Raw genomic sequence first — 26,626 nt, 5'->3', positions numbered from 1 at the left:
GTAAGGACCCAACTCCGGGCAACCAAATAGTGACTACAACTTGTCAAACTTGTCCCGCAGGAAAGCCTTTTTAGACAATCAATAATAGCAATAATAACAGAAAAGTTAAATGAAAAAAACAAAGTTTTCTCGCTTTTGTTGGTTCTGAATAAAACATTAACATCCCACCATATGATAGATTTAATGGTAAAATGATGGCTTCGTATATTATACTTTCATTATTGTATATAATTAAACATGTGTGATGCATATCTCTTTAATAGTGTGAATAACGTGCACGGTGCACGGTGCCCTATGGCAATCCTTGCAAACGCCTGGCGGTGGTGAAAGTCTCGACAGTTTTTATCGACACGTGAACGCAGCATCACAGCCCCACCGCCTCCACTGGGAGGATACAACGATTCCGATTAGGGCTGCCGTTGCCAACGATGCAATACCTCGTTTTACAGATGAACCCTGGGCACGGGCACCTTCTAAGTGCCGCGGTCACCTCCTCGTCTCCTCTGATAATCTGCGTTGAGCTACAGTAGAGAGTACCCGAAGGAACGGAGGTACCCGGCAGAGACCGGACACGGGGCTTTATGTTTACCGAAGCGAAGCTGGAGAGGTGAGCTGTGCGAGCCGTAGTAACTTTAGCTTGCTACGTGCTAACGACTGCTAGCCGTGTGATATGAAAAGCACTCGTGTACCTGTATGGCCAGCGCTTTGTTACAAAGCTCAACGTGTTTGTCCAGAGATTACTGTGGCGTGGATGTGTGTGTTAGCGGGCGACCTTCCAACGTTAAAGAACGAAAGCAGTTTACGTGAGTCAGCCCGTGAGCTAACGTTTATTAATCAATGAACAACGAGCTAGCCCCCTGGTAACGTACGGCTAACGTTAGACGTTTTGTGCTACCGCTGGGCCCGTTATGCAGCTGACTTCTGGACTGCTCTGTCAAACTCTCCCGTGGGAGCACAACCGCTGTTTACATGCGACCACAGGAAGCCTTTTGTAACAGTTTAGGAAAGTTTTACTTGGTTCATTGTAGCAGCACGAGGCGGTACGCCAGGATAAACCAGCTAGCTTTAGTGCAGTAGCCATCCTGTCAAAACAAGCTCAACGCCTTCTCTGAATAATCAGCAAGCAGTGTGAACTTTTCATGCGCTATACATATTTAATAATGTGTCTGCTCAATGCTTCACTGTTAATAAGAGAGGGGGCAGGTACCTCAATTATCTCATTCAAATATCACAATGATGTGAACGTGATGCATTTTACATTTTATTCGTCCTCGTCATGTCTTATTTAGTTGAATTGCCAACTTTGCCCATGTAATGTCACCAGTGTTTATTGAAATTGTAATAATTGTGTGTGTTTTGTATCCTTTAGGAAGCAGGAGCCATGGGTTTCTCCTTTAGCCTTCGGTGAACTGAACTAAGCTGGACCCACGCCACTCAGCCAAGCTGCCCCTGCCTTCAGTGGGGGTTCACCTCTCCCCGTCGCCCTCTCCAGCTATGGCAGGCTTCAAACGGGGGTATGACGGCAAGATTGCTGGCCTGTACGATCTAGACAAGACGCTGGGCCGCGGCCACTTTGCCGTGGTCAAGCTGGCGCGCCACGTCTTCACCGGGGAGAAAGTGGCGGTGAAGGTGATCGACAAGACCAAGCTGGACACCGTGGCCACGGGCCACCTTTTCCAGGAAGTCCGCTGCATGAAGCTGGTCCAGCACCCCAACATTGTGCGCCTGTACGAAGTGATAGATACTCAGACCAAGCTATACCTCATCTTGGAGCTAGGTGACGGAGGGGATATGTTTGACTACATCATGAAACACGAGGAGGGGCTGAATGAAGAGCTCGCTAAAAAATATTTCGCCCAGATTGTCCACGCCATCTCCTACTGCCATCGGCTGCATGTGGTGCACAGGGACCTCAAGCCAGAGAATGTGGTGTTCTTCGAGAAACAAGGACTGGTCAAGCTCACCGACTTTGGATTCAGTAACAAGTTTCAGCCGGGGAAAAAGCTGACAACCAGTTGTGGATCTCTGGCCTACTCGGCACCGGAAATACTACTGGGTGATGAGTATGACGCTCCAGCCGTAGGTATGCAAAAGATGTAGGCTGATGAATGGTGTTAAAGTAATGAAATGAGTCACGCTGTTAATTAGAAAATGTCATTGAGATGCAATGCCGTACCTACCAGACAGGATTTGAGCTAAATCTTTAATTCAACCCATTTATGCCTGGTGCTCTTATACCGGCAGGGTTGTTATTTTTATCTTTTATGATGCATCGATTGTTTTAACTTTTGGGGACTAGGCTTGTTGCCCTTGGCACCAACTCACTGTCCAGTCCACCTATTCATTCCCTCAGCCCCCGAAAAGCATGTTCCTGTGTCAGAACACAGGCTTTTGGCACCAAACTACACAGGACATCTTTATCAAAGTCATATTAAAGCCCAGCTTCAGCACAGTGGTGTAATGAGGTTGGCAGTGTGGCCAACACTTGTTTCACACATTTTTGTCACACCTTGCTGTAACACCTTGGCTGTAAGTTTGCTCACAGAGACTGGACACGTGGCTTGTTTTGGGTTTAAATTGTGTTAAATCCAGACGGCCATCAATCCTATGCCAGGGCCCTGTGCAATGCAACATGCAGAGTTGAGCTTGTTTTAAATGCCACGCTGTGTCTCCCAGTAGCGTTATGCTGCTAACAGTTCTTGACGCCGCTCATTTTGTGCTACAAGGTCAGCTCTTCTAGCACTGATGTCCGTGGGTGTCCCATTGCTGGAAATTAACTGGCTCATTGATTTTCTATGACGGTTGACAGAGTGCAGACAAACAGATTGCGTGTCTTTCCATTACTGATATGATATCTTTCACATATCAGCAGCTTAAATTATGGCAAGAACACGGGAGTAATTCTTGAATTGCATAATGACATGCGCCCAGTTAAGCATGTTTTTTCGGCAGGTGCGGTTGTTCATGTGGTGCTAATCCTGAGGCAGTCAGAAATCTGTGTCATGATTGTTTATCCATGTAGAACATGCTTTCAAAGGTAGTCAACTAGGTATTAATTTGCTTCTCCTTTTCAGTCACGGTTCCAACAAACTTAATAGGTGCGGCACAGGCAATGAGGAAACTGCGGTTACTCTTCTCATTGAATTTCAACACACAAACCCACACATACTCACTCACCCTAAGAACATTGATACAGTATGTGTGACCCTGGACAGTTAAAGAGCTAGTGTATTGCATGCAGTACCGCTCTTTGCCATGTGAGCAATCGTTCATAGAGGAAGTCCCCTGCAGCACCCCAAAGAAGTGAATGGAAGCTTTGCCCAATCTCAGAGCTTGGTGATGGAGGGATTTATCATGAAACATGAAGAGTCTGAATGAATGACTAATGCCTAAGAACGCTATGAAAAGTGCTAGCTTGCTGTATGTGGTGCATAGGGAACTGAGGGTCAGGGCCCGTGGGCTTTTTACACAAGATGACTGACCCGTAGTCTGAGCTGTGATGTGATCGGCTACGAACAACTGGATATTTCACTTATATTTTTCTTGAATGTGAAGTTAAGCTTTTTTTTTATCAACAGGTTCCCATTTAGAGAGCAGGACTAGTCTGATTGAAGTTTTGTTTATGAGCTCAGACTCGGTCACCTCAGACTGTTGAACACTGAGATTGATCAGCATTTCAATCACTTTCTCTCATGGACACTATTTTTTATGACTGCTTAAATCCTACAGGCATCTGTTTTAGAGATGCTGGTGAAGCAAATGACGTTGTTTGACTGTTGGGTGAAACTTTTTTGAAATTTTGTTTTAAAACAATTAGCCATCTCATATGTGACCAGTTTTTCTGGCAGCAAACTGATTGATATTTGACACTATCCCTTGCAACATTGTACCATTTATGGACATTTAAACAGCATGTCCATTTTTCTCAGTCCAGTTTGTGATATCTAATAGTTCAGAGGCGTTCAGAGCATTAATGTAGCAGCAAACAACATTTGTCAGGTAAACGATATAGTGGAGTAATGTCTCCCTGAGTCCATCTCCCTCTGTGTGTTTTGGTATCCCAGCTTCTCCTTGCTTCGTTGACACAGCCAGGCTGGCCACCCTTGTTTTTAGTGCATGTGAGCGTGCCCCACTGGCTAGTTCACGGCTGCCGCTCTGCACTGCTCCCATATGGCACTTACAGCTGATAACGCTGTCCCAACCAACAGCGTCGTAACAGAATCTAACACCCACCCTCAGGTAAACACTGTTGCCTCAGTCAGCAAGTTTGCAGTAGTTTGGACTGTTAGCAACGAGCCACCGGCTCAGGAGTTGCCATGTCAAGAGCCATTGGAGGCAATGAAAATGCTCCCAATCCACCTGTTAATATCCTTTCAGTAGAGCCACTGTCAGGTCAGCATCTGGAGTCTACGTGTCACCAGTCTTCTTGTAACAATCTTCCCAGTAGCTGTGTATTCAGCTGTTATAGAGCTGTCATAAGCCTTTTCCTTTCCTACACTGTTTGTTCTGGAAGGCTGTTTGCCACCCTGCACTACTCAGTATTATTGATAGTCACTGTATGTATGCGATTCACTATACTTTATTGTGCTGAGCCAGGCTGTTTAGTGAGCCTAACAAGCAGTGCTCTCCGCCAGGTTGTTTTTGTGTATCTGATGCACTTAGACACTGATAGCAAAGGTACTACTTTCAGCTGTACTATACAGCCACAGGCCTCTACAGTTGTTGTGCTGAGAGTACTTGGAGCCACTGATGGCCACTCTGTTGTCTGTGCTCTTCTGTGCATCACGGTGCAGTTTAGTTAAGTGTTGTAGCGGCTGTTGTGGGGCTTGTGATGCTGTGGTCGGAGCCATTAGCCTTGTGTGTTGTTGCTCTGAAAATTAGTGTAATGAGAGTGAAAGTGGTCACTGTTTGCACTAGTGTTGTCAAAACTGGAATTTCTAACTTCCATAAAATACCTTGAAAAATATCAATACTGAATAGAATTTTTACAATTAATAGCCAGTTTGACCCCTTAGGAAAGTCAACATTTTCAACATCACATGATTGCATACAATTATATAAATTATTTTATTATTGTGTGCAAAACTGAACTTATTTAGTGCATGTAAGTGCCATATTTTTTTCTGGGATTTAAAAAAAACATTTGCTGAAATGCAACGATACAAAAATGTAAAATTCTATTTACTTTAAAATAAAAGGTAAACGTCTTATGGTTTACTGTGATAAAGATACTAAAACTATAACACTGCTCAAACTGTGATTATGTGTTGCAATCCAAAATTGTGGGCTCTCGCTTTCTGCAACACTGCTGTAGACTGAAGCTGCACTAGTTATCAAAGCTGTATAAATCATGTGGGTACAAAACCACAAAAGACACGGGAGCTAACTGTTACAAAGAAAAGGATGTCTGTCATCTCATCAGTCATGACGTTCATTCGCTAGAAACAAGTGTGTTCTATAAGAGTAAGTGTGTTCATCTACCTTGTTTGGGGATTTCTTGCCCTAGCGTTGACCTTCAGTTGCACTCGCAATACGTAAACAATTTTGTGCTCTAGTAAGCCATGTGATCACAAACTTATTGGTTGTCTTTGAATGAACATGCACTGCAGTGGTGTGTGTTTCAACACAGAGAGAAGAGAGAGTGAGAAAGCTCAGCTGGTGTATCTCTAGTGCAGGAGAATTGAAGATAATATTCAGACTCAACTTGTATCAAAAAAAATTGCTGTTTTACAGCCCAGGTTGACTGAAAGGCTTACTTTTGGTTTTCTAGTGGCCATCCGTGGAGAGTGAAGCCCCTTTTTCATCTGCTAGGCTCACTTGCAGCCAAACAGGCTCGTGTTTTCGGGGATATTTTTTGGAGATAAAAGTGAAGTTCGTCCTAGCATTGTCGAGAACCACCTTCACGTTCTGCTGATAGTGTAGACAGGTTAAAGCTTGTATTCTGAGGTTCAACATGTTGTGCTCTGGGTGCTCCATTGCTGGTGGAAAGCCCTCAACGCACACAGGCCTTCCTGTCTACACATAGCCATTGATGACCAATATCAACCTCTTCACTGTGCTGTGTGCCTGTACCATGCAGAGCTGTTTGTCAGGCCTTGGCGATTACACCACGAGGGCATCAAAACTGTGTCTAGAGAGCAGCCAGCCAGAGGGGCTCATAATTACATTCCTGGTTTCTGTTGGCTGCTGGCAACAGATGGGAACAACAGTTAATCCATGCTATTGTTTGGACTGGTCCAGGAGACCATACTTCAGCCCAGAAAGAAACACTTAATGATGACAGCAAAGTTTGGTGTCAATACACTTACTGTGCGCAATGATTTTTTAAAATTATAAACTGCTTAGAGCTAATTTTAGAAAGCTAAATGGGTCATAATTTCCCCACTAATATCTATTTTATATTGCTGTGAAAATAGCTAGGTTCACAAGATTACATTTGAACATAATCATGATAGCATTATAATTTACCTACACTCACTATTTCTTTTTACTGAATAGGGAATTCATTACAAAAAGTGTCTGATTATGTTAGTTGTTCCAAATGTTTTTAAGGATCTCCACATCTTATTTTGGACTTGTGACAAATAGTTTCTTTTTGTGGTGCATCTCCAGTATCCAGTTTCTTTACATCCAGGGGTACTGCATGGCCAAGACGAGTTCAAAAATGAATTCTCTGTACAAGCAGTTAATCCCTCTGGACTGAACTCCCATTATGTTATTACTTCTACTGTGAACAAAATGTAAATCACAACCCCTTCTGTCTTTGTGTCTGCTGTGCCTATTATGTAATGCACTGGTCCTTTTCCCTCAAATCTGTTAAACGGTCAAGGTCACACAAAGCCTTCTATGGGCTTGCTGGCCTTTTCTGTTTGTTTCCTTGTCATTAGAGTATATCCAATGGAAACAAAGACACTTGGATAAATGTTGTTTGGCTTAGCTTCAATGTTTACACTTGAATTTCTCTCCTAGTAACTCTGTGTTGCTCGGTGTCTGAGGCATTTTGTAATGGCAGACCCTGATGAGAAGATGTGCACAAATATACAGTCTAGTACGACAGTTTTTCAGTCACGTAGAGGTGCTAGTACTAGTACTATGTGTTGTATAACTCGGCATATCAGTCTGACTGACGGAAGGTTTGTAGGAATTCTGCATGGACAAACAGGTCTGTCAGGATTTGACCAAAAAACAGTAAGTGACTGCTGTTTTCTGTCCCAGTAAGTCACGACACCCAACAATAAACCAGTAAGCACAATAACAACTAAATACAATTCAGCCATCATTCATTTTTATTCAAACTGGGACATGTCAAATTTTTTTGTTGAAAAATGGCCTATGCTGCTGGTTTTCAAGCTTTTGGTTTGGTATGTTTTCGATACAGAAGATAAAACCAACATAATAATAAATATGTTTTTACTGTTACAGCTAATACTGGGAACTGGCAGACATTGTATTGCTGGTTGTTTTTATTTGTACAATGGAAACCACTTATATAAGGATCTCGTCTGTCCGGGTCAAATGAATCACTATAAATGCACAATTATTATTATAATCATCATCTAATTGACATTATGTTGATTAAATGCTTATAAATGAATGGTTTACAGGCTCGCTGCCAGTTCTTCTGCCTCACCAAGGGTTTGCTTGGTGGTGAGGCTTTTCTGGTTTTTGGCGGACTCTGTGGAAACGAAACTTGAATTAAACTTAGCCTGCTGTAGTTTTAAAAGGTTTTTTCACATGTCCTCATGTATGAAAAGACCCACAATGAACACTGTAAGCAGACGACTTGATTACTATATTTAAATGATTTAAACATTTGTACAGGAATTATTCTCTCCCAAGCTGATCACTATAAGTGGTTCATCACTGTAACCATGATCACTATAAGTGGTTTACAGTGTAATTGCTGTCTTTTTTATTTCGGTGTGTTAATGTAGAGCTTGGTCATTCATGAAGACATTGAATCCCACGCATATCCCTGTTTGAGCAAGGCCAATTCCACTGTTGGCTCTTGATTTTTGGAGTTGCAGTTATTTGTATCAGTCATCAATTCAATTTCATAGGTGCTAGCATGTCTGCAGCCAATATCCATCATTGTCTAACCAAGCAATTTGGCGCGTAAGCTCCTGTAATACCTGTCATACCAAAATATTTATATCAAAGTAGCTTTTGAATGGCAAAATTAAAGTATAATGTAGTTTTGTTGCTGCATTTGTCTTCATTGACTACTATGGAAGTGGTATGAAAATGTGTTGAGGACTATTGCATTACTGAATAGGTGGTCCCGTCTTAATTAAGCGGCTGAGAAGCTTTGGGCCTATAGAGCCGGTTAAACTGCCAGAGGAATAAAAGTGTGTCTGTGTGTGTCCCACTTACACTCTGTGAGGTGACACTCAGGAGAAGAAGCTAATTCTCAAGGGAGAGAGAAAGCCGTGGATGCGTGTTGCATTGGAATGAGGATGGGAATGCCAGAACACAACCTATTTCTGTTAAAACCTGTTGGCAGGTCTGCTGGAGTCGGGCTGATTTCTGGTTTTGCTGGTCTGGTGTGTGAGCTGAAACCAATTATATTTCATGCAAACCAGCTGAACAGCTACATGCCTCTCTGTTACAATAATAAACTGTCAATGTGATAAACAGACTAATAGAGCCACTAGTGTCTTTACAGGTTGTGTCCCATGTCCTGCCCAGTCGATGCCGGCAACATGGTTATCAAATTTCAGCAGAGGTGGAACGGGAGGAAGATCCACATGTCACACATTGGGTTTGTTTTCTAGAAAGTTCATGTGTGTTTTGTGGAGACAAGCCAACAAAACTACAATAGCACACATTAGGGATTTAGAGACGGGAAAATTTGGGATTTGAAATCGACATAAAGAGATGAAAAATGTAGACAAGCCGGAGTGTAAACGCTCTCAGTCTCATGCTGTTCCACTTACGTCCGATAACCTTTTTCTCGTCCAGTCTGGTTTGACTTGCTCTCAAATCAGCACAACCCTTATATCAGGTACAACATGAACATCCTATGTGCATCAGGAGCAGTCTGACAATTGCTCCTTTCAACTCCTATATATAGTAACTTGTGGATTTTAACTAATTGTGGGTCTTAAATGAAACCGAGACTGAAACCGTGGACATTTGTGTCGTGGTCTCTTTGTAATTTGTAAGTTTACGAATGGACAAAGTCCTGCCCCCCCAATCCCCCACAACAACTGTGCATTTCAAGTATCATTAAAGCCCCATGACCTTTGAATCTCTTGCAATCATTTTAGAGAATGCAGTAAAAGACAGTGGGGAACCTGATATGCCTTTGCATTACTCTGTGTGTGTAAGTGTGTGTGTGTGTGTGTGCGTGCTTTAGAAAGCAAAGGAAGGATTGAGGCCTAGTCATTAGGCACGGTGGCTGAGAGGGCAAATGGTCAGCTGTCAGTCAGTGTTGGTGGGTATTAGTCAAAGCACACACACACAGACAGAGAGAGTGTGTGTGACAGGTGGCAAACATTGTGAACTGACTGCCCTCTCAAGACACTGAGGACATGCTCTGCTAAACTTATTATCAGGATGAGACCCCACATTGCAGTTATAAGGGAGACATTTTTCATATTGACTATATCTGCTGACACATTCTCTTGCCCTGCTTATATATCAGTCTGAAAATCAAAAACAAAACTTAGGCCTGAGTGCCATTTTCTAAGCACCACTATGTATAATGAATCATTGCTAATTGGCCTAAAAGAAAAATAAGCAATAAGGCAATTTGATGAGATTGTTCCAGTTTTACTTAATAATGCGATAACATGATTGATATACATACAATTGATTAATTTTCGTGAAGATGAATTCCACTGACTGACATGAATGTTCATTGCATGTTCTCCCCGTGTAAGCGTGGGTTCTCCAGCTTGCTCCCACAGTCCAAAGACATGCAGGATGGGAATAGGTTAATTGATGACTCTAAATGGCCCGTAGGTGTGAATGGTTGTCTGTCTCTACGCGACTGGCACTCTATCCAGGGTGTACCCTGCCTTTGCCCCATGTCAGCTGGGATCCAGCCCCCCAGCGAATGGAATAGAGTGAGAGTGGAAGGATGGACATTACGGTGGGTAACCCAGGAGGGGAGCTCGACACACCTTTTATCCCAAAACCCACTTTACAAAGGCATATAAGGAACAGTGCAACATATGAGATGTGATCTCCTTCCCTGCACTCATTCCTCTGTAGCCACTGCACTCTAAACTGCTTTAAAGCCTCTTTTAGCCTTGGCCATGGAAAGCTTAGAGCCCACTTCAAAATGATTAACATGGGGGGTTGGAATAGGCCTTTATGCTGCGAGTTAGATATGTGATGCTGGTTGTGATAGGCTGTGTATTTGCATTATACTGTAGTCAGTATTAACACGTGACCTGTGATCTTCACCAGGATAAATGTCAGTATACGGGTAGCTTGTCTCTGAGAATGCTGGCCGACTGGTTTTGAATCCAGATCCAATCTAAATGTTGCCCATGTTGAGTATGAACCCTTGGTGATGTATTGCTTTTAGTACGATATAGGATTTTACTGCAAATCGCAATTCATAAACGAATTTCCATTAATCATAAATGTTGTCTCGGGTGATTTAAAAATGCTGTCTTGTATCCTGAAAAATAACGGGATACAAACACCTTTCAAAATGTATTTATAATCAAATTATTTTGAGATTATTACAAGAATATTCACTAAAAAATATGTTTCTTATCTGTGAAGCAACTAAATCATTTGTTTCATAACATGTAAAGTGATACCAGTATGTTTTAGTGCCATTTTAACTTTTAAGAATATTTGGTGATTATCGGGATAATGTCCTGAATCATAATTATTTTGGCCAGAATAACTGAGTTAAATTTTCATATCTCCCCATGCCTACTAGGGGTGCAGAAAATAATCGATTCAAAGATGCATCGAGATGCTTAATGGGACGATTCTGAATCGATGCAGTAACGTCACATAATCGATTTTTATTGCGTTTCCCGTTTCTGCTGGACAATAAAGTTGTAAAGTTCAAGTTGCATTGTGGGTGAAGGACGGACAAGCGAGCGAACACCGTAAAGCCACCATAACATGGAGGAACGCAGTAGCGGTAGCCGATGCGCGATAAAAAAAAATCCACACAATTTAAAAGCGGATATCTGGGAACATTTCGCATTTCATGAAGTTGCCGGGACGCGACGACAACTGGACAAGACCCATGCTATTTGTAAAACTTGCCACGCTAAAATCAAATACTTCGGTAACACCGCTAATATGAGGAACCACATTAGCCCGTGGCACGCTGAGCTAATGTTAGCCTCTGGTTACAACGGAAAGAAAACTACTGAACCAGCACAGCCAAAGATCGACGAGTCCGTGAGAAAGCCATCCAAGTCCAAGAGAGCCCAGAGGATAGGTGTGTAGGAGCTTATAGTGAAGGACTTACGGCTTTATAGCGTCGTTATTAACGTGAATGAGGAATTAAAATTAAAACACATTGGTAGGCTTGGCCTATAATTATATTTTTGTTTACGACTTAATGTAACAAAACATGTGAAATTTGTTAATATCTGAATTTAAAAGCAGCTTTCTAAATAAAGAGTTCATATTTATCTGACTGTTTGTTTTAATTGATGAAAAAGTGTGGTAATATAGAAAATTGAGAATGAAATGCATTGAGATGCATCAAGAAGATGCATCGAGATGCATCGTAGAATCGAATCGCATCGTAGACTGGTGAATCGTAATCGAATCGAATCGTGGGGGCAGTGAAGATGCACACCTCTAATGCCTACACAGAGTAACAAACACATCTGTATGCAACGTTAGTGCCGTTTACTTGTACTTTAATTAGGTATTGTTATTCAAGCTCTTTGTTTCAACAGTAGGAAACGCTGCTGCAATTGGAGCTTGTCTTCGGCTACGTTCACACCGCAGGTCTTAATGCACAATTCCGATTTATGGCTCAAATCCGATTTTTTGTTTGGCTGTTCACATTACCTCTTTAAATGCGGCCTGTCTACGGATTGCTGTGTGAACAGCTCACGCTCCTGAAGTGACCCGCATGCGCAGTTGATCATTGATGACATCACGCCACAGCGGTGTTTACGGAAGCGAACATGGCAACGGCAACCGGTAACGTGGGACTGTGGGCTTCATGTCCTCCATGTTTGTTTTGGCTCCCGCCCGCTTTTCAATCAACTTTATTTGTCATTCATTTACAAAACAGTGCAGCGCGGGTCAGAATGACGTCAAAGTCGCATTAAATGCGACCTGGCTGTTCAGACTGCGGTCGCATTCAAAAAAATCCGATACGTATCCGATTCAGTACCACATTTAAATGTGGCCTGAATCTGATTAGAAAATGTCAGATTCAATGCGACTTGTGCTGTTCACATTGTCAAAAGCAAATCAGATATGGGTCACATATGAGCGAAAAAATCAGATTCAGGTCACTTGTAACTGCGGTGTGAACGTAGCCTTAGTCTGTCATATTGGGATCTGTTGCTACCAATTGCTTCAGGTTGTCTGTCAAGTTACGTTTGCTGTTACTTTATATAAGTTGGAAAGTATATACATTGGCATTGCTCTTAATTAGCTTAATGGGCATCATTTTTGTCCGCACCAGCCGAGATAATACAGTATCATCATGTGAACCACTGTTGAAAATATAAAGAAATTCTGTTCTATACTATAAATTCAAGATGTGCAATTCATGCTACTTTGATCTGTAGCCAGCCATTACAACGTTTGGTTGGCTGTGTGTGACACACGGGATGCTGCTGCACTCTGCACCAGTATATGTTTTCAACTTAAGTGTGACATGTTTCCATCTCACCTCGGCTCACCCTCTCCTCCACTTCTCTGTCGTCTTCTCCCTTCAGCTTCTCTGAAACAACAGCGCAGGTCTGTCTGCTATTTATACACCCACACGGACACTGTGTGAGTGAAGCACTCTCTGGCTGAAAGTTCACACCCGAGATAAAGAAGGACTGTGCTGGCCATGCACTTGGTGAGCCAGCCAAACAGTGATTCTCTCAGATTGTACTCAACGGCCAGTCGACATGGCTGTGGTGAAGATTTTAGAGTATTTTATCACAGCCACGTTAGTTATTTTCTTGATCACAGAACTTGATCAAAACTTGGAGATGTTTGCCTTAGTTCTAACCAAAGACAGAGCAGCTGGATTTGCTATTATTCCAGTATCACAACACAGGTGACTTCATTTTGTTGAAACCAACCCAGAGCTGTTTCCCTGGTTTGGTGTGAATGTAAACAAACCAACCACAGGATTTTATGATAGCACGTATGTGATTGTTGCACAATTTCCGAAGCCAATATCATCACGTTTGTGAAGGTTGGTATTATCCCTGATGAATAGGTCAATAGCTGTTAAAACTGTGGCGACTCTGCATACTATGTCAGTTTATTACGTCTATTAAAAAGTGTTTGACAGTGTTCCCACAGTAATACCCCTCATTGACGTGTCCCTGCTCTCCCACATGTTCTCACTATGCGTTCGCACCAATCATATGGTAGTGCAGAAAGAGTGTTTTGTGCAGTCCCGTCTCTACCATTATTCATAATAATTTGGCCAATTGCAGTCTGATAATGCTTCCAATGCTTGAAATCATTTATTAATAAAAGGGCATACATTTACACATCAGAAGTGCTACATAAGCTTCTGTCAGACACTGGCAATATGATTTCACCACCTGATGAAGTGATGATGCAGGATGACCATCGTCTCGTCAACAATTTACCTTTTCAATCTATGACTTCATGTCTCTTGGTTTGTTTGTAAAAGGTCAGTGTGAATAGGAACTGGACCAGAACTAAAATGTGCAAACGTATAATCACGGTCCAAATGAGCCTAGCTACAGGTGTTAAAGCACCCCAAGTGTGATTATTCCTTTCAGTGATCCATGACTAATGAGAGGTGGTGATGCTGTTAGCAACGAGGCCCATCACTCTGCATCATCACAGGCCACTGGGTAGTCCTAGCTGGCTGTTTAGCATACCAACTGACTAACATGTTTGGTTACCTCCCTTCTTTCCTTGCAGAAGCTGGCTCCCTCGTCTAGTAGTGTAATGGACCATATTGATCCGTCTGAATCATCGGTATGCTTAAAGAGATTTAAAACTAAGTCAGATGGCGAGGGTGTATTTTATTGAGAATAGTGAAAGGAGCAGTGCATTTTGACACAATCCCAGAAGTGCTCTGGATCATGGAAACAGAATATCTACAGTTCCATGGCAGTGAAGCTCAGTCTGCTGATGAGGACAGTGTGATACAGTCGAAAACTTTTCAGAACAACCTCTAAATGAACCTGAAGGTCAAATACAAATAAAATGCAGGGGCCTTGATCAGATAAGTGCTGTTGCTAAGAAGAACTACATATAAAATCCATCAAACGATTAATTCTAGTGTTTCTCAGTGTTGATCCGGTCCAGTTCCTTCAACATGGTTCCATTATTGGTGCTCATTTCGAGCTGCATGGTGGTCTCCCCGAGCAAATCGCCTGAATGCAGAGCAGGAGAGGAATGGATGCCAAGAGACAAATCCCACAGTTGCTAATTAAAGCATCATGATGCCACTGTGTGTGTGTGTGTGTGTGTGTGTGTGTGTGTGTGTGTGTGTGTGTGTGTGTGTGTGTGTGCGTGTGCGTGTGTGTGTGCGTGTGTCGAGAGAATTTCGAGGGTAGAAGATTAGGAGAGAACGAGATAGCTGGAGTGAAGGACGGGAGGATGGTGGTGCAGGATGCCAGGACGATAGCTAGACGAAGAAATAATGAAGACAAGTGGACTTAGGTGTATGATTATAGAGAAAGACAAAGATATAAAAGCAAAGGAATCAAATAATTGGGGTTGAGTAAGGGAGGGGGAGGGGAGGAAGTCAATAGAGGAAAGAGAGGCTGGGTTCTCCCCCTCCTGTTTCCTCTCAGAACATTCGGAAAGAACATGCTATTTTAATCATTTTCAAGTCGTAACTATACAGGCAGAGTGATTCATTATCATTGCCGACTGCTTGCATTACTGGTGCAAATATGAATGTGAGCTTCTTCTGTTTGTAAATCACTTAAGCACATTGCACCCTAAAATGTAAAGATATAGGATTGTAATCTCACAGGCTTGACTTTGCCGGACTGCGTGAGACAGAGACATTGTAGACAGACGTTGATGTGTAGAGCTGCCATGTTATTGTTTGCCAGAGGGCCTGGCAAAGGCACGCTTCTGTCTCTCAATTGAGACGGATATCGTTGCTATGGTAACGCATGCTCCTGTGAGTGAGCCAGGTGTGAGGTAGTATCCCTGGGGGTCTCTGCCTCTACTCCCCTCCCCTCTCAATCTCTGGCTTAGGCCAAACTTCTGGTCATGTCTACAATATAGCCCCAAAAACAATATCTCCCATTTTGTCACACCACACCGACTTACAATTGAAAATTTAAAACAAACTAGGGCTAAAAAAGACAAATGAATTATTAAAATTATTATTAACAAAAGCAAGCTTAATGGACCTATTGGGATAAATAATGTGCAAATTGTTTTTTTCTTTAATGCGAAACTTATCTAACTTGCACTGCACGTTTCTCCCACTCAGCTGCCGTGACTCGAACCGCTGCTGCTTTTAGTTGCCACAGACTTTAGACAAACTTTACAGTGGACAGTGTTTGCTTGAGGTGCAACGCTGAAGAAAACTATCCCATAACTATCTTCTACGGGAGCTCAGGGAAGTGGTGGCGATTCCTTTCTGTACTGTAATTTCTTTTCGTTTTTAAACATCCTCCTAAACCATTATTTTTGTATTAATTGATAGAATCGATTTATCTCGCAGCTCTACATGCTGGGGTTCAGTGTTGAACAGCATGAAGATAAACGTAAACTGATTAGTATGAAGTAGGAGTACCAACAGCAGCTTTAATACTAACCCTTGAGGTTTTAGATTAAAGAGAAAAAGTATTTCTGTGCTTGCGTGTATATGCGGCAGATCACTCCCGGGTCCATGACAAAGTGAAATATGTTTAGAACACCAGATTAAAAGCACTTATGGTTATGGGAAACTGCAGCTGGAGCATAAACTGTAAATCATTTCCTTCGTAACTAAACACTCCAAGAATAAAATTGAGGGAGCCAGATGTTTTTGTAACAGTAAATGTCAGTGTGCATGGAACATACAGGCCCTCGCACACTGACTGAATGGATCCATGTAGCGTTGGTCTCCTGCTGTTAGACACCAGGAAAGTTCACAAGTATTTATATGCTATTCGGTTAATTAGATGTGCTAAGGAGAAAAGCTGGATGATCACTGCTTGGAATCACTTTCATAATGGTTAGGTTTACTTTACTGTTAGAGTAGTAGTGGTAGAGTTTATTTCCACGTTGTGTCAGTCAACTGAGTGTATTTTCAGGCATGCCTCAACATGACTTTTAATAGCTTTGGTAATCTTTAACTCGTTATCTAGTGCCATCATCATTTTCACGAAGCGATAGAGCAGTGATGAAAATCCTCCATTGTAAGTCACTTTGCAGAATGGCCCGTCAGTGTTATATTTTTATATTGTTAGGTAATCATTGACTATTAATATTATTAACATGCAAGCAGCACTTTATAAAGATTTTGGAGGGAAGGCAGACATCATTATGACTGGCATCTTCAAAACTGGCACAAAAACAATCTAGAGTGATAAATATAACTACATGCAAGACGAAAAATATGCATTTAGATTTTGAGGAGAACTGTTCCTTTATGTACTGTACTTGACTTAAATGTTCTATGTTACTTTTACTGAGGCAATTTGAATATGTGACATTAATGTGCTAGATGATTAATGCAGGAATGAACTTAACTATATATCCCTTGCATGTGAGGGATTAGGTCTGGTCCGACCAGCATTCTTTTTGCTACGTCACCCACTTATTGTCTCCCAGTGTCTGTAGCATTCTTTGAGATGTCCAAATGATTACTTGCTCCATTTACTACCATCACTTTAGATGCCACAGTTGGCTAATGGTGTAAGAAGAGGCAGTAGAGAAGTCGAGAATTGTTTAATGGCAATGACAAGTGATTCAGACATGCTGAATGGAGGCTGGGAACAGGAGGGAGGCGGAAGAATTACCATGCTGTTGTTTGAAATTCAGATGTAAAGTGAGTATATTGTGCAATGCCCCCAGGTTTTAAGGCTACTGTCACACACTGACTAATCCAGACAATGTTTGAGCTGTATCTGCATGTGTGCATGTGTTCATTTCTACAATTTCCTGCAGGCTGTAACAGAAGCATCAGCGCATTGAGACATGTCAGGAGGAGGTATGTGAGGAGGGAAGGAGGATGCTTTATGAAAGCATCATGGCAGTGTTTCATCTTTTTCTCTTTTCCAATGACTACTGCTGTTGCCTGAATTTCCTGGGTTGTTGTAGTTGGGAATGCGCAAGAATTTTAAGTAGTTACCGTCATTTTAAATTGAGGTTGAGCAACCCTCTTTTATGCTGAAGAATACTGTTATTTTGTGACATTGTCAACCATTGATTTTTCTAAAAAAAAATCAGACCATGCTCTGTTAATTTCATTGTGAACACAAATACAACTTCAGTTTCAAGAATCTGTCATTTGGAAAGTTTTAATCCACTTTTTTTGAAGGCCTCAGGTCTGCTGAAAGAACATACTACCGAGGCTGAAAAGTGTCAGACAACCCTGGTATTTTGAAGTACCTTAGTAAGTGACTGAGATTATCAGACTGTGCTTTTGAGGGACCACATTCTGTCGGCAATCAAGGTGCTCACTGGGATTACTCTGAGCAGCATGTATGGGAATTAATTACTGTAATAAATGTCTGATTATGTTACTTGTTCCAAATGTTTTTAAGGTTGTTTCTCCATGCCTTATTTGGGACTTGCAGTTGTGACAAATTTTGCAAACGTTGTCTTCTTCACTCATGCTGAATATTTCATTATTTTTGCGGTTAGCAGCTTAGAGGTGCATGAGCTGCTGAGTCAAGTGTGACTTCTAGTTGTAAAATTCGGTACACCAGTTTGCAGCTCGGTTTAATATCAAACCGGTTTGAAATGTCGCACACGGGCACAAGTATACCTTCATTCAACCCGTTATACCAGACTGCTGTAAATAAGCCTCGTCTCCTGAATGAACAGCATGAGCCGGTGTGATGGGAGGAGGGAGTCCGTAAGTTGTTGCAGTAGCACTGTGCTAAGCTGCCACCTCTGTGACCACGATGTGCTTTTCTGCTGACGGAAGTAACCAGATGAAATAGTCTCACTCGGTTTGGCTTCTCTCACTCACCCACTCATGTTCTCTCTTTTTTGTCTCTTGCAGTTTTTAGACTTGTCGGGTGTTAGGTTACATAAATATAGTTTCAACATAAGTAACGTGAAAGAAAATCCCCCTGAGCTAAATAGCTAGCATTAGTTAGCTGACAGTCAAACTCAAGTTAAGTGGCTAAAGTTTCTTCCTTTAAGCAAGTGCATAATTAAACTGAGTACGAACTCTTCGAGACAGAAAGTTATCGGAATCATAAATGCTAGGGCCGAAAAAATAATTAATGGAATAGTCAATGGAATGAAAATAGTAAATAACTTTCTTCCTTTCAGCAAAAGTGACAAAAGTGCTGTCGCTCAGACAAAACAAGCAATCTGACATCAACATGGGTTTTTTGTAATTGTCACTGTGAAGATCATCAAGGTAAATGATTAATAGGAATAATAAAAACAAAACAATCTGCAGATTAATTGATAATGTAAATGATCTGGGATGCTGACCTTGTACACACCACCACCGGGAAGTAGTGGATGCATGCTGTATACATGAAAGTGCTGAAAGCTTATCCTGGAGCAGCGCGCTGTTAAAACACAGATATAATTGATTAATGAATCCTGAGACTCGGCAGTAAACCTGCCGTCTCCTGCATGTGGAGCTGCAGCAGGTCTGTCTCTGACAGCAGCTCTAACAGCTGTCACCCAGAGTGCTCTCTCTCCACTCTTATCTGCCTGCCAGTGACACAAGCATTTATGTTGATGTATGTGTGAGTGCTCTTGTGGTTGACAGCTCTGTATATGTTGGTGACAGCCTGTAGAATTGTTGTCTATTTACGGTACTATGGATGGTCTGTGTACGTCCCTTTTGCATGTTTATTTCATATGTAGATACCTTGAAAACCTTTTAAATACTTGAATTGATCAATTGGCTGCTTTATCAGATGTCTGCACTTTACTAAAAGTAATATCAATCTGCTGTATGTAAACTGCCTGTCAGTAAACCTTTGAGCATTTAATTAGCTGTGAGCAGAAGGTATAAGTGGCGTTGTTCGGCACAACCCTAAAAAGCTATCATCATATTTTTATTATAAACATTACCTGCAGCCCTAAATGACTACAGCAGTAATTGTGCCCTTCATCTAGCCTCTGATGATGGATGCAACCAATTGGCTCAATTATGTGTAAAGTGAAATGAAAGTGTTGTTGTGCTGGTCATTGTGACTGAATACTGTGAGGAGACAGCAAGAAGAGGATTGTAGTGAAATCCAAAGCATTTCGCAGCACTTCAAACTTTTCTGCTATGGCTCAGATTATTTTTAGGTATTGATTTATTTTATGTTGCCTTTGCTGGAGTTAGTTGCCAGACTACCCGGCATCTTGTGCAGGCAAAAGGCAGGGAAAATAAATAATTGTCTCCATAGCAGCCTACCAGCATTACGTGAGTTTGCTTCAACGAAATTGTTAAATTAAAACACGTTTAAAGCACCCTTCCAAACTGCTTCACAGACTTTGAAGGATATTTATTTTCGAAGCAGTCAACTTGTCCCTCAGACCAAACGCAGACCTGCCACAAATTAGTTACTGTCTATTTCATACACCATACACAAGGATCTGAACAGTGTGTAGAGTGGGATAGATGAATTTGTGTATTTATTGCATCCGTAGACTTGTGTCAACCTGTTGGAGGGAATACAACATGCAGGGCAAAGCAAGGCAAGGCTCCCACTGTGAGAAGATTCAAGAGACAAGGACCACATTTAAACCTGAAGGACAGGTTAAAAGCTGAGTCCAGCCAGAACATCTCCAGGGGATTTCCATTGTGCTGTCAACCACGCTGCGCCAATTACCACGTTTAACATGCCGAGTCACCTCCATAGTGGGGCCAAAGCATGTCCGACCTGCTTTGTTGCAGTGACGGCTCGCCGACCACGGCGTCATGGGACTCAAGTCATGTCTGTGGAGGAGATCAGAGGGAAAGACAAAGTGTGTTCAGCTTTCAGAACTTTTGTAGTTTCTAACTCGATCACTAGTCACAACAATCGTTACACATTCTCAAGCGGATAGCCCCTGACGTAATGGAAATGCTATCCAGCTCTGCGCCGTAGACTTCTTTTTGATTTTCAGGCTGGTTTTGTAGATTTCAAGGTTAAAGGTTGTGTAAGGGTGATACAGCTTCTATCTTCAACTATTTAAGCTGTTTTCAGTGTTGGATCAGATTGACATCTTGGATATTTTCTTCAAACATTTTGTCAACTCTTCTGTCTGTTTCTTTCTGAAATCGCCCATTTTGTTTCTTAGATAACGTATAGTCAGGGAGTGCAGCAGCAGTGGGGGCGGGGCTTAGACAAGGGTAAATTATCACAATGAACAGCGAGACGATGATGCTGAATTAAACTTTCTCATATTCTAAAATAGTGCAGCTGTGGTGATGCTGAGCACATTGAGCTCCTGGAAATGTATGCCAGCCGTTCTTTGGACGTACTTTACACCCGTTGTCACGGCAGCTTGTATTCAGGCAGTTAATGGATATTATTTTTTATCCATTAACATGCCTAAAAGGAAAGGCTGGTTTTGGTTGACTAATACCCTTTACACACACTTTGGTCAAGTCAAATAATTGCAGGTGCTTTGTAAATGGGGCTACAGACACAGTGATCATGATGATGCATTTTACTTTTTAGACAAAATCCCCAACTGCTTCTGCTATCCCTGTAAAATCCCATTTGTCAAGCTTTGGCAGTGGCTAATGCCTATTAGCTAATGCCTTTTGCTTTTGCTTACTCTCACTAATGTCATCTGGAAGTTAGACAGACAACAGGAATTATGCTCTAGTCTAAACCACTACATAGCCTGTGTTTTTGACTCTGCTCTCTGAAGACATGTGGCCCGCTGCTTCCTTATGCATGCTGTGTCCGGTGTTTATATTGCTCTGTCTTTTCACTACTGCTGAGTGAACGCGGACAAATGGGATTGCTATAAAACACACCTCAGGGACACTCCTCTGCTGTACTGTGCCATGGTTGATGTGGCAGCGACCATGACCCTGGTGTCTATGACAAACAGGTTGGAGCGGAGCCAAGAATGGCTCCATAGACATGATCTGAGGAAGGAGCGTCACTCAAGCATTGTTGGTGGAGCCCAGACGTGTCTTGGGATTGATTTTGATGGTTGGTATTAAAATCCAAACCAAACAAATTACATTTAGGTCAATCCACTGAGATTTCCCTTCAAATGAGTGCTCTTAAAAGCACTGTGAGCTCAAGACCAGCTCATTCCGCTTACTCTGAATGATCACTCACTCAGTTTAATTAGACACAGCACTACTTAGCCAAACGCTAAAGCCCGCAATGCAGATACTAGCCCAGCAAAGCCAGGTCTAAAGATAGGGCCAAGCCTGTGGCTAAAATATTTTTTATAATCAGTGTGAAAAGTATTAATCATGCTTTTCAGCCACAAAAAGAAGTTTGTATTTTTTCCTATGTGGCCTTTTTTCCTGATGCATCATCAGGGCTCCATGCTGCCAACCCCATTTATTATCTGAGTGCTTGAGCTGAATTGGAAAGTTACTTAAAAATGTATTTTTTTCTGCCTGCCAGCCTGAGTGATTTTGCTTTGCTTCTCTGCTTACGGAGTACTGGAGATGAAAATGAATTCACAGATGTTTGTGTGTGCTAGGACGTATACCTGGGCTTTTTATTTAGAAGGAGTACTTAAATATGTGTTTAATGAACTTCCTCAACTATCTGTGTGTTTAAGAGAGAGAGTTAAGGACACTGTATATTATAAGCAGTGACAGGAAGGTATTTGCTGTCTTAGTTTCTTCTCACTCCTGCCGTTAGTTCTGTTCCCACTGTTAACGCTGCTGTAAAAAGGTGTGTGTGTGCGTGCATGCACAATATGTCTTTGCTTGCATAAAGTCTGGATGGCCCAGTGCTTCGGCATGTTGACAGTTTGCCTTCTCAGGGTGCAACAAGCCTTGCATATATGCACACTTGAATAAGCCCACATACACACATGGGAATTGATCTGACATTCATTATACTGTTGACACACACACTCTTGCATGATAGCATTGTGCATGCAGGCTTGTTTTGGGTTTTGGTGAAATTGACATATTGTACTCGCAAACCCTTGACCTCTTCTTTGTGCGACAGCAATTCCACATTACACCTGTGATTAGACATCCCTGTTATGCACCACACTCTGAATAAATTCCACTTCCATTTATTGTCACCCTGTTTCAATTCAGTAGCGTCTTTTCCATTATAGTCGCCCTTTCTTAAGGCATGAGGAAGAGGAAAGAGGTATCGAGGAAAAACACATTTGTAAAAATGAGATGTCCTCCCCACTCGAGTGAATTGGTCACGACTTGTGCACAGCAGAATCAGCTGTCTTTCAGCTTCTACCTCTCTGTAGCATTGATCGATGCCTTGGAGTTTATATTTGAACGGATAATATAATCTACAACCAAAAGAATAAGCATGCACGGTCACCGATATTACCTCTCCCACAAAATCTCAGGACCCCTCGGTTATCAGTCTGCATTCGCCTGCATTCATATGCAGAAGCTGTTTAGAGAGAATACTTCCGCCGTAGCTAAATTGACAAACTCGCATTCAGAACAAATCCCTATTTGGACTGTGTACAGATTCAGAAGTGTATTTCAACTCCGCCTCAACTTTTCCAGTCGGCTGTTTTATTGACATCTGAGTATATTAAAATTGTGATGGCTTTTTCAGTAGATTCCACAGTGTGGTTAGATTGGGCTTTAATTACTATATGTTACAAAATATATTACTAAAGTGCAGCTATTCAGTCTAGGAGAAGAGTCTGATTTGAGCTATTTCTAGCACCCTTGCATTTGCATTCATAGATGTTCTATTCTTTGCATGTAAATCTACGAAATGATAATCCATATTATTAGGACAGCATTTCATATTTTGTCGAAATAACTTGGTATTCTATTTATTTGGGCACCACAAATAGCACAGTGTATGATTGCTCCATTCTTGTAATACGTGTATATGGTTTGATGTTGTATGCTGTAATAAATCAACAACATGGATTGAGATTGCATTTCTGTTTGGTTTCCTCTGCCTCAGATATCTGGAGTCTCGGTGTGATCCTATTCATGTTGGTTTGTGGCCAGCCACCCTTCCAGGAAGCTAACGACAGTGAGACTCTCACCATGATCATGGACTGTAAATACACTGTACCGGCCCACGTCTCCAGCGCCTGCAAAGAGTGAGTGATGCATACACAGCATTCAAACAACAGCAACACTGACCTGCTCTGTCTGCTCTGTTTGGGATGGATGCCACTGGACATAAATCTGAGTCTGTCTGTGTCAGGCATACTGTGGTTAGGAGAACAACAAATCACATTAAGCTGATGTGGCCTGTTGACCTGTAAGCATACTGCAGTTACTGTAGCTTGCACCAGAGACATGATCACAGTGTGGTCAGCTCACAATGTGCAATGGCTGTGTCTAAAGCATGTTTTATATGAAATCACGGTCAGTCATTTCACTTTGCAGTAAAGCTCAAGTAGCATGTGGGTCAATCTTCTCAAGATATGCTGAGTCACATGATTATCCCATGGTCTTTGGGTGAATGGAAACCATGACTCATCATGATTTAGTCAACATTCAGCATTTGATCCTACAAAAAAAAAGCAAACTGCACAGCAGGATATATCTAATGGTAGCACTGTACGTTCATTATGTTTCCATAAGTCATTGTTTTATTACATTAATAAACAAATAGAAGTAATGTGAAATAGCCTTAAACTTTCATTATTTATCATAGCCAGCAGGGTGCAACTTCTGTGTCACTTCTGGTTGCCACAACACAAGATGGTCAAACAAACAAAAAGCTATTTTCATCACAATTATTTGTAATTTTCTGGCATAACCTGACTATCACAACAGCGTTAAAATAATAATATATGCCCACCTGTGAAGCTTGACCCAGGCACTGGTGCACTGCAGTAGCACACTTATTTATTCCAGGCCCTGCAGACCAATTTGCTTAAGTAGCTGGCAGAGACTAAAAGCCTTCAAGCAGTTTGAGCAGCCCAGCTGCAGAGCAGCACAGTCCAACTACACACAAAACACATGTCCCACACTCAAAATAAGTGAGGCAGTAAGGCAAATAAATTAGCAGTTGCGTAATTAACCATGTGTTAGAAAACCACGCTCTTAATTTTGTTCTAATTAATTCTCTCCTGATACACTGGGGTAATTTCTGAAGCAGTATAAATGGGCAGCTTTTTCACAGCTTTTGGACAGCAACTGTGGCCGGGATTAATCAAGAAAATATTGTGTTCTCCACACAGAAATTAATCAGGCAGTGTGTGCTTTTATATCCAATACAAACCTTATCATCTACAGTTTTCGCATCACAACATTTACATTACCAGCTAAGAAGACATTGATTGTAATTGATTGTTTGATTGTAAAAGGTGATTGAATGATTTTGAATTGAGAGAGAAGAGGCACAAGAACAGAGCCCTGCGGAACCCCGTGGGTAAAGGGGGAACATTCCTCACAAAAACAGAAACTTTTCCATGACATGCATCGAACATTTTAGGGCTCTTCTCTGAATTCCAACCCATTGCTCAAGTCTGGTAATAAGCAGTTTATGATTGACTTTGTCAAATGCTGCACTTAGGTCTAAGAGTCTTAGATTAGCACAGACCACCACATTGTCTGCTGCTGCTGCTAACAAATTATGTATTTTTTTAAAAGAGCCGACTATGCTGAATTGCTCTCTAAAGCCATATTTAAAGGTTTCAAATTTGTCATTCTTGTTTAAAAGAGTTTCCACATTCTCACTGCACATCAAGAGTATTTTTAGACACAGGAAATAACTGCTTATCTCCTCTGAGTCCAAGGAGAGATGTGACTAGATTGAAGTGCTAAGCTGAAGCAGCTGTGAGCAATCTGATGGGCTTTGACTTCAGTGCAGGAGAGCTATTTGTCGCATGCTGTGTCTCAAGCTTATGTTTTTAACCATTTTGCTATCGGATGCTGCAGAGCTTCATCTTACTAAAGTGCAGGATTTTACTGCTTCACCCAGTTCCCTTAACATTGCCAATTAGAGAAACACAAACAAGACCAAGGCATGATCAGACACTAGGTGTGGATTTGGTCATGAATTACAAAAGAGATGGGATGAGAGCAAACAAGTAGCAATTCAGGTACAACCATATATATAAAACAGTAGATGTGACATATTTGAATAACTTGCCATTCCATGATGAAACCTGCAGAAAATGAGTGCCCAAAATTCTTAAAATTGGCCAGTACATTGATAATTGTGTTTCAGCCTGTAGTGTCTCACCTTAAATGATATCAAACTGATCTATTTAGGACTCTAAATGACTAGTTGGAGTATTGAAATGGTTACAGGTGGAGCTGGTAGCTCCATCTACAGAGCGCAGACAATGCAAGAGGTCTTTTGTTTCATATGCAGGTAGCTGCACACCGGCTGAGCTTTTCCGTTAAACGGATAAGTGATATGTGTTTGACCTACTTATATGATACAGCGCTCTTTGGAGAGAAAATAAATGGAGAGCAAAGAGTCAGAAGCCTTGTAAGTAATGAGATTAGAGGGACAAGTTTTGGTTAATGGACTCAGTTTTAGACATTAGAGCCATAAAGATCAAGGTTCGTTGTGAATCTCATATTGGGTTGGGTTTTGATGTTCCCATCCTGTAGATAACAATTCCTACGAAGTCCACAGTCCAGTCCTGCTTTTTGTCACTGGATCAACACAATGGTTTCTGTTTGTGTCTTGTCTCTATGTGAGCCGATGCTTCTGTCTTTCTGCTCTCTATTCCCTGTTGACTCACCAAAATGCATTTACATGTCTCAATTAATTAATTATTCACTAGCTCGCTTTTACAATCCCACACCCTCCTCCTTCCCAGCTTTGTTTGGTTTTGTCACCCTTGATTTTTGATCTCTAGGGACTAGATTCAATACAAAATGTGTTTGTTTTGCACCCTAGCACCCGTTCCTGCCATAGCCACCATCATACCTATCGACACATAGAGACAGACGGCTGTACTGCAGCTCCCGTATTTGTCACAGTGTGACGTGTGGACCGCGATCATGTGGACTGTGTTTTCGAACCAATCACATCCAAACAGAACACCATGTTCCTTCGTTTCCTGTCATTACTGTACAAACCACACAGTGTGCAGAGTGCACACACACACACACACACACACACACACACACACACACACACACACACACACACACACACAAACACTCTGCCTCCTTTGTATTTCCTTCACACACATCACTGAGAGAGACGCGTCTGGGCTTTAGGTAGTTCACTGCCTGCTG

General features: G+C 41.7%; 1 protein-coding gene across 1 annotated transcript in view; it reads left to right on the top strand.

Moving 5' to 3' along the window:
- The first annotated feature begins 373 nt into the window (after positions 1-373).
- snrka (SNF related kinase a) overlaps positions 374-26,626 on the top strand; it is a 38,731-nt gene continuing 12,478 nt past the window's right edge. Inside the window, exons 1-3 of the mRNA XM_084026559.1 lie at positions 374-607; positions 1,370-2,083; positions 23,373-23,514. Of these exons, the coding sequence (XP_083882685.1) occupies positions 1,495-2,083; positions 23,373-23,514 (731 nt within the window). The 5' untranslated portion in view covers positions 374-607; positions 1,370-1,494. The remainder of the gene's footprint in view (positions 608-1,369; positions 2,084-23,372; positions 23,515-26,626) is intronic.

Source organism: Eutrigla gurnardus (genome assembly GCF_963514095.1).
Source record: "Eutrigla gurnardus genome assembly, chromosome: 14".
Classification (NCBI taxonomy): Eukaryota; Metazoa; Chordata; class Actinopteri; order Perciformes; family Triglidae; genus Eutrigla; species Eutrigla gurnardus.
The sequence above is the reverse complement of the archived record's forward strand: the minus strand, read 5'-3'. Positions and strand labels throughout refer to the sequence as shown.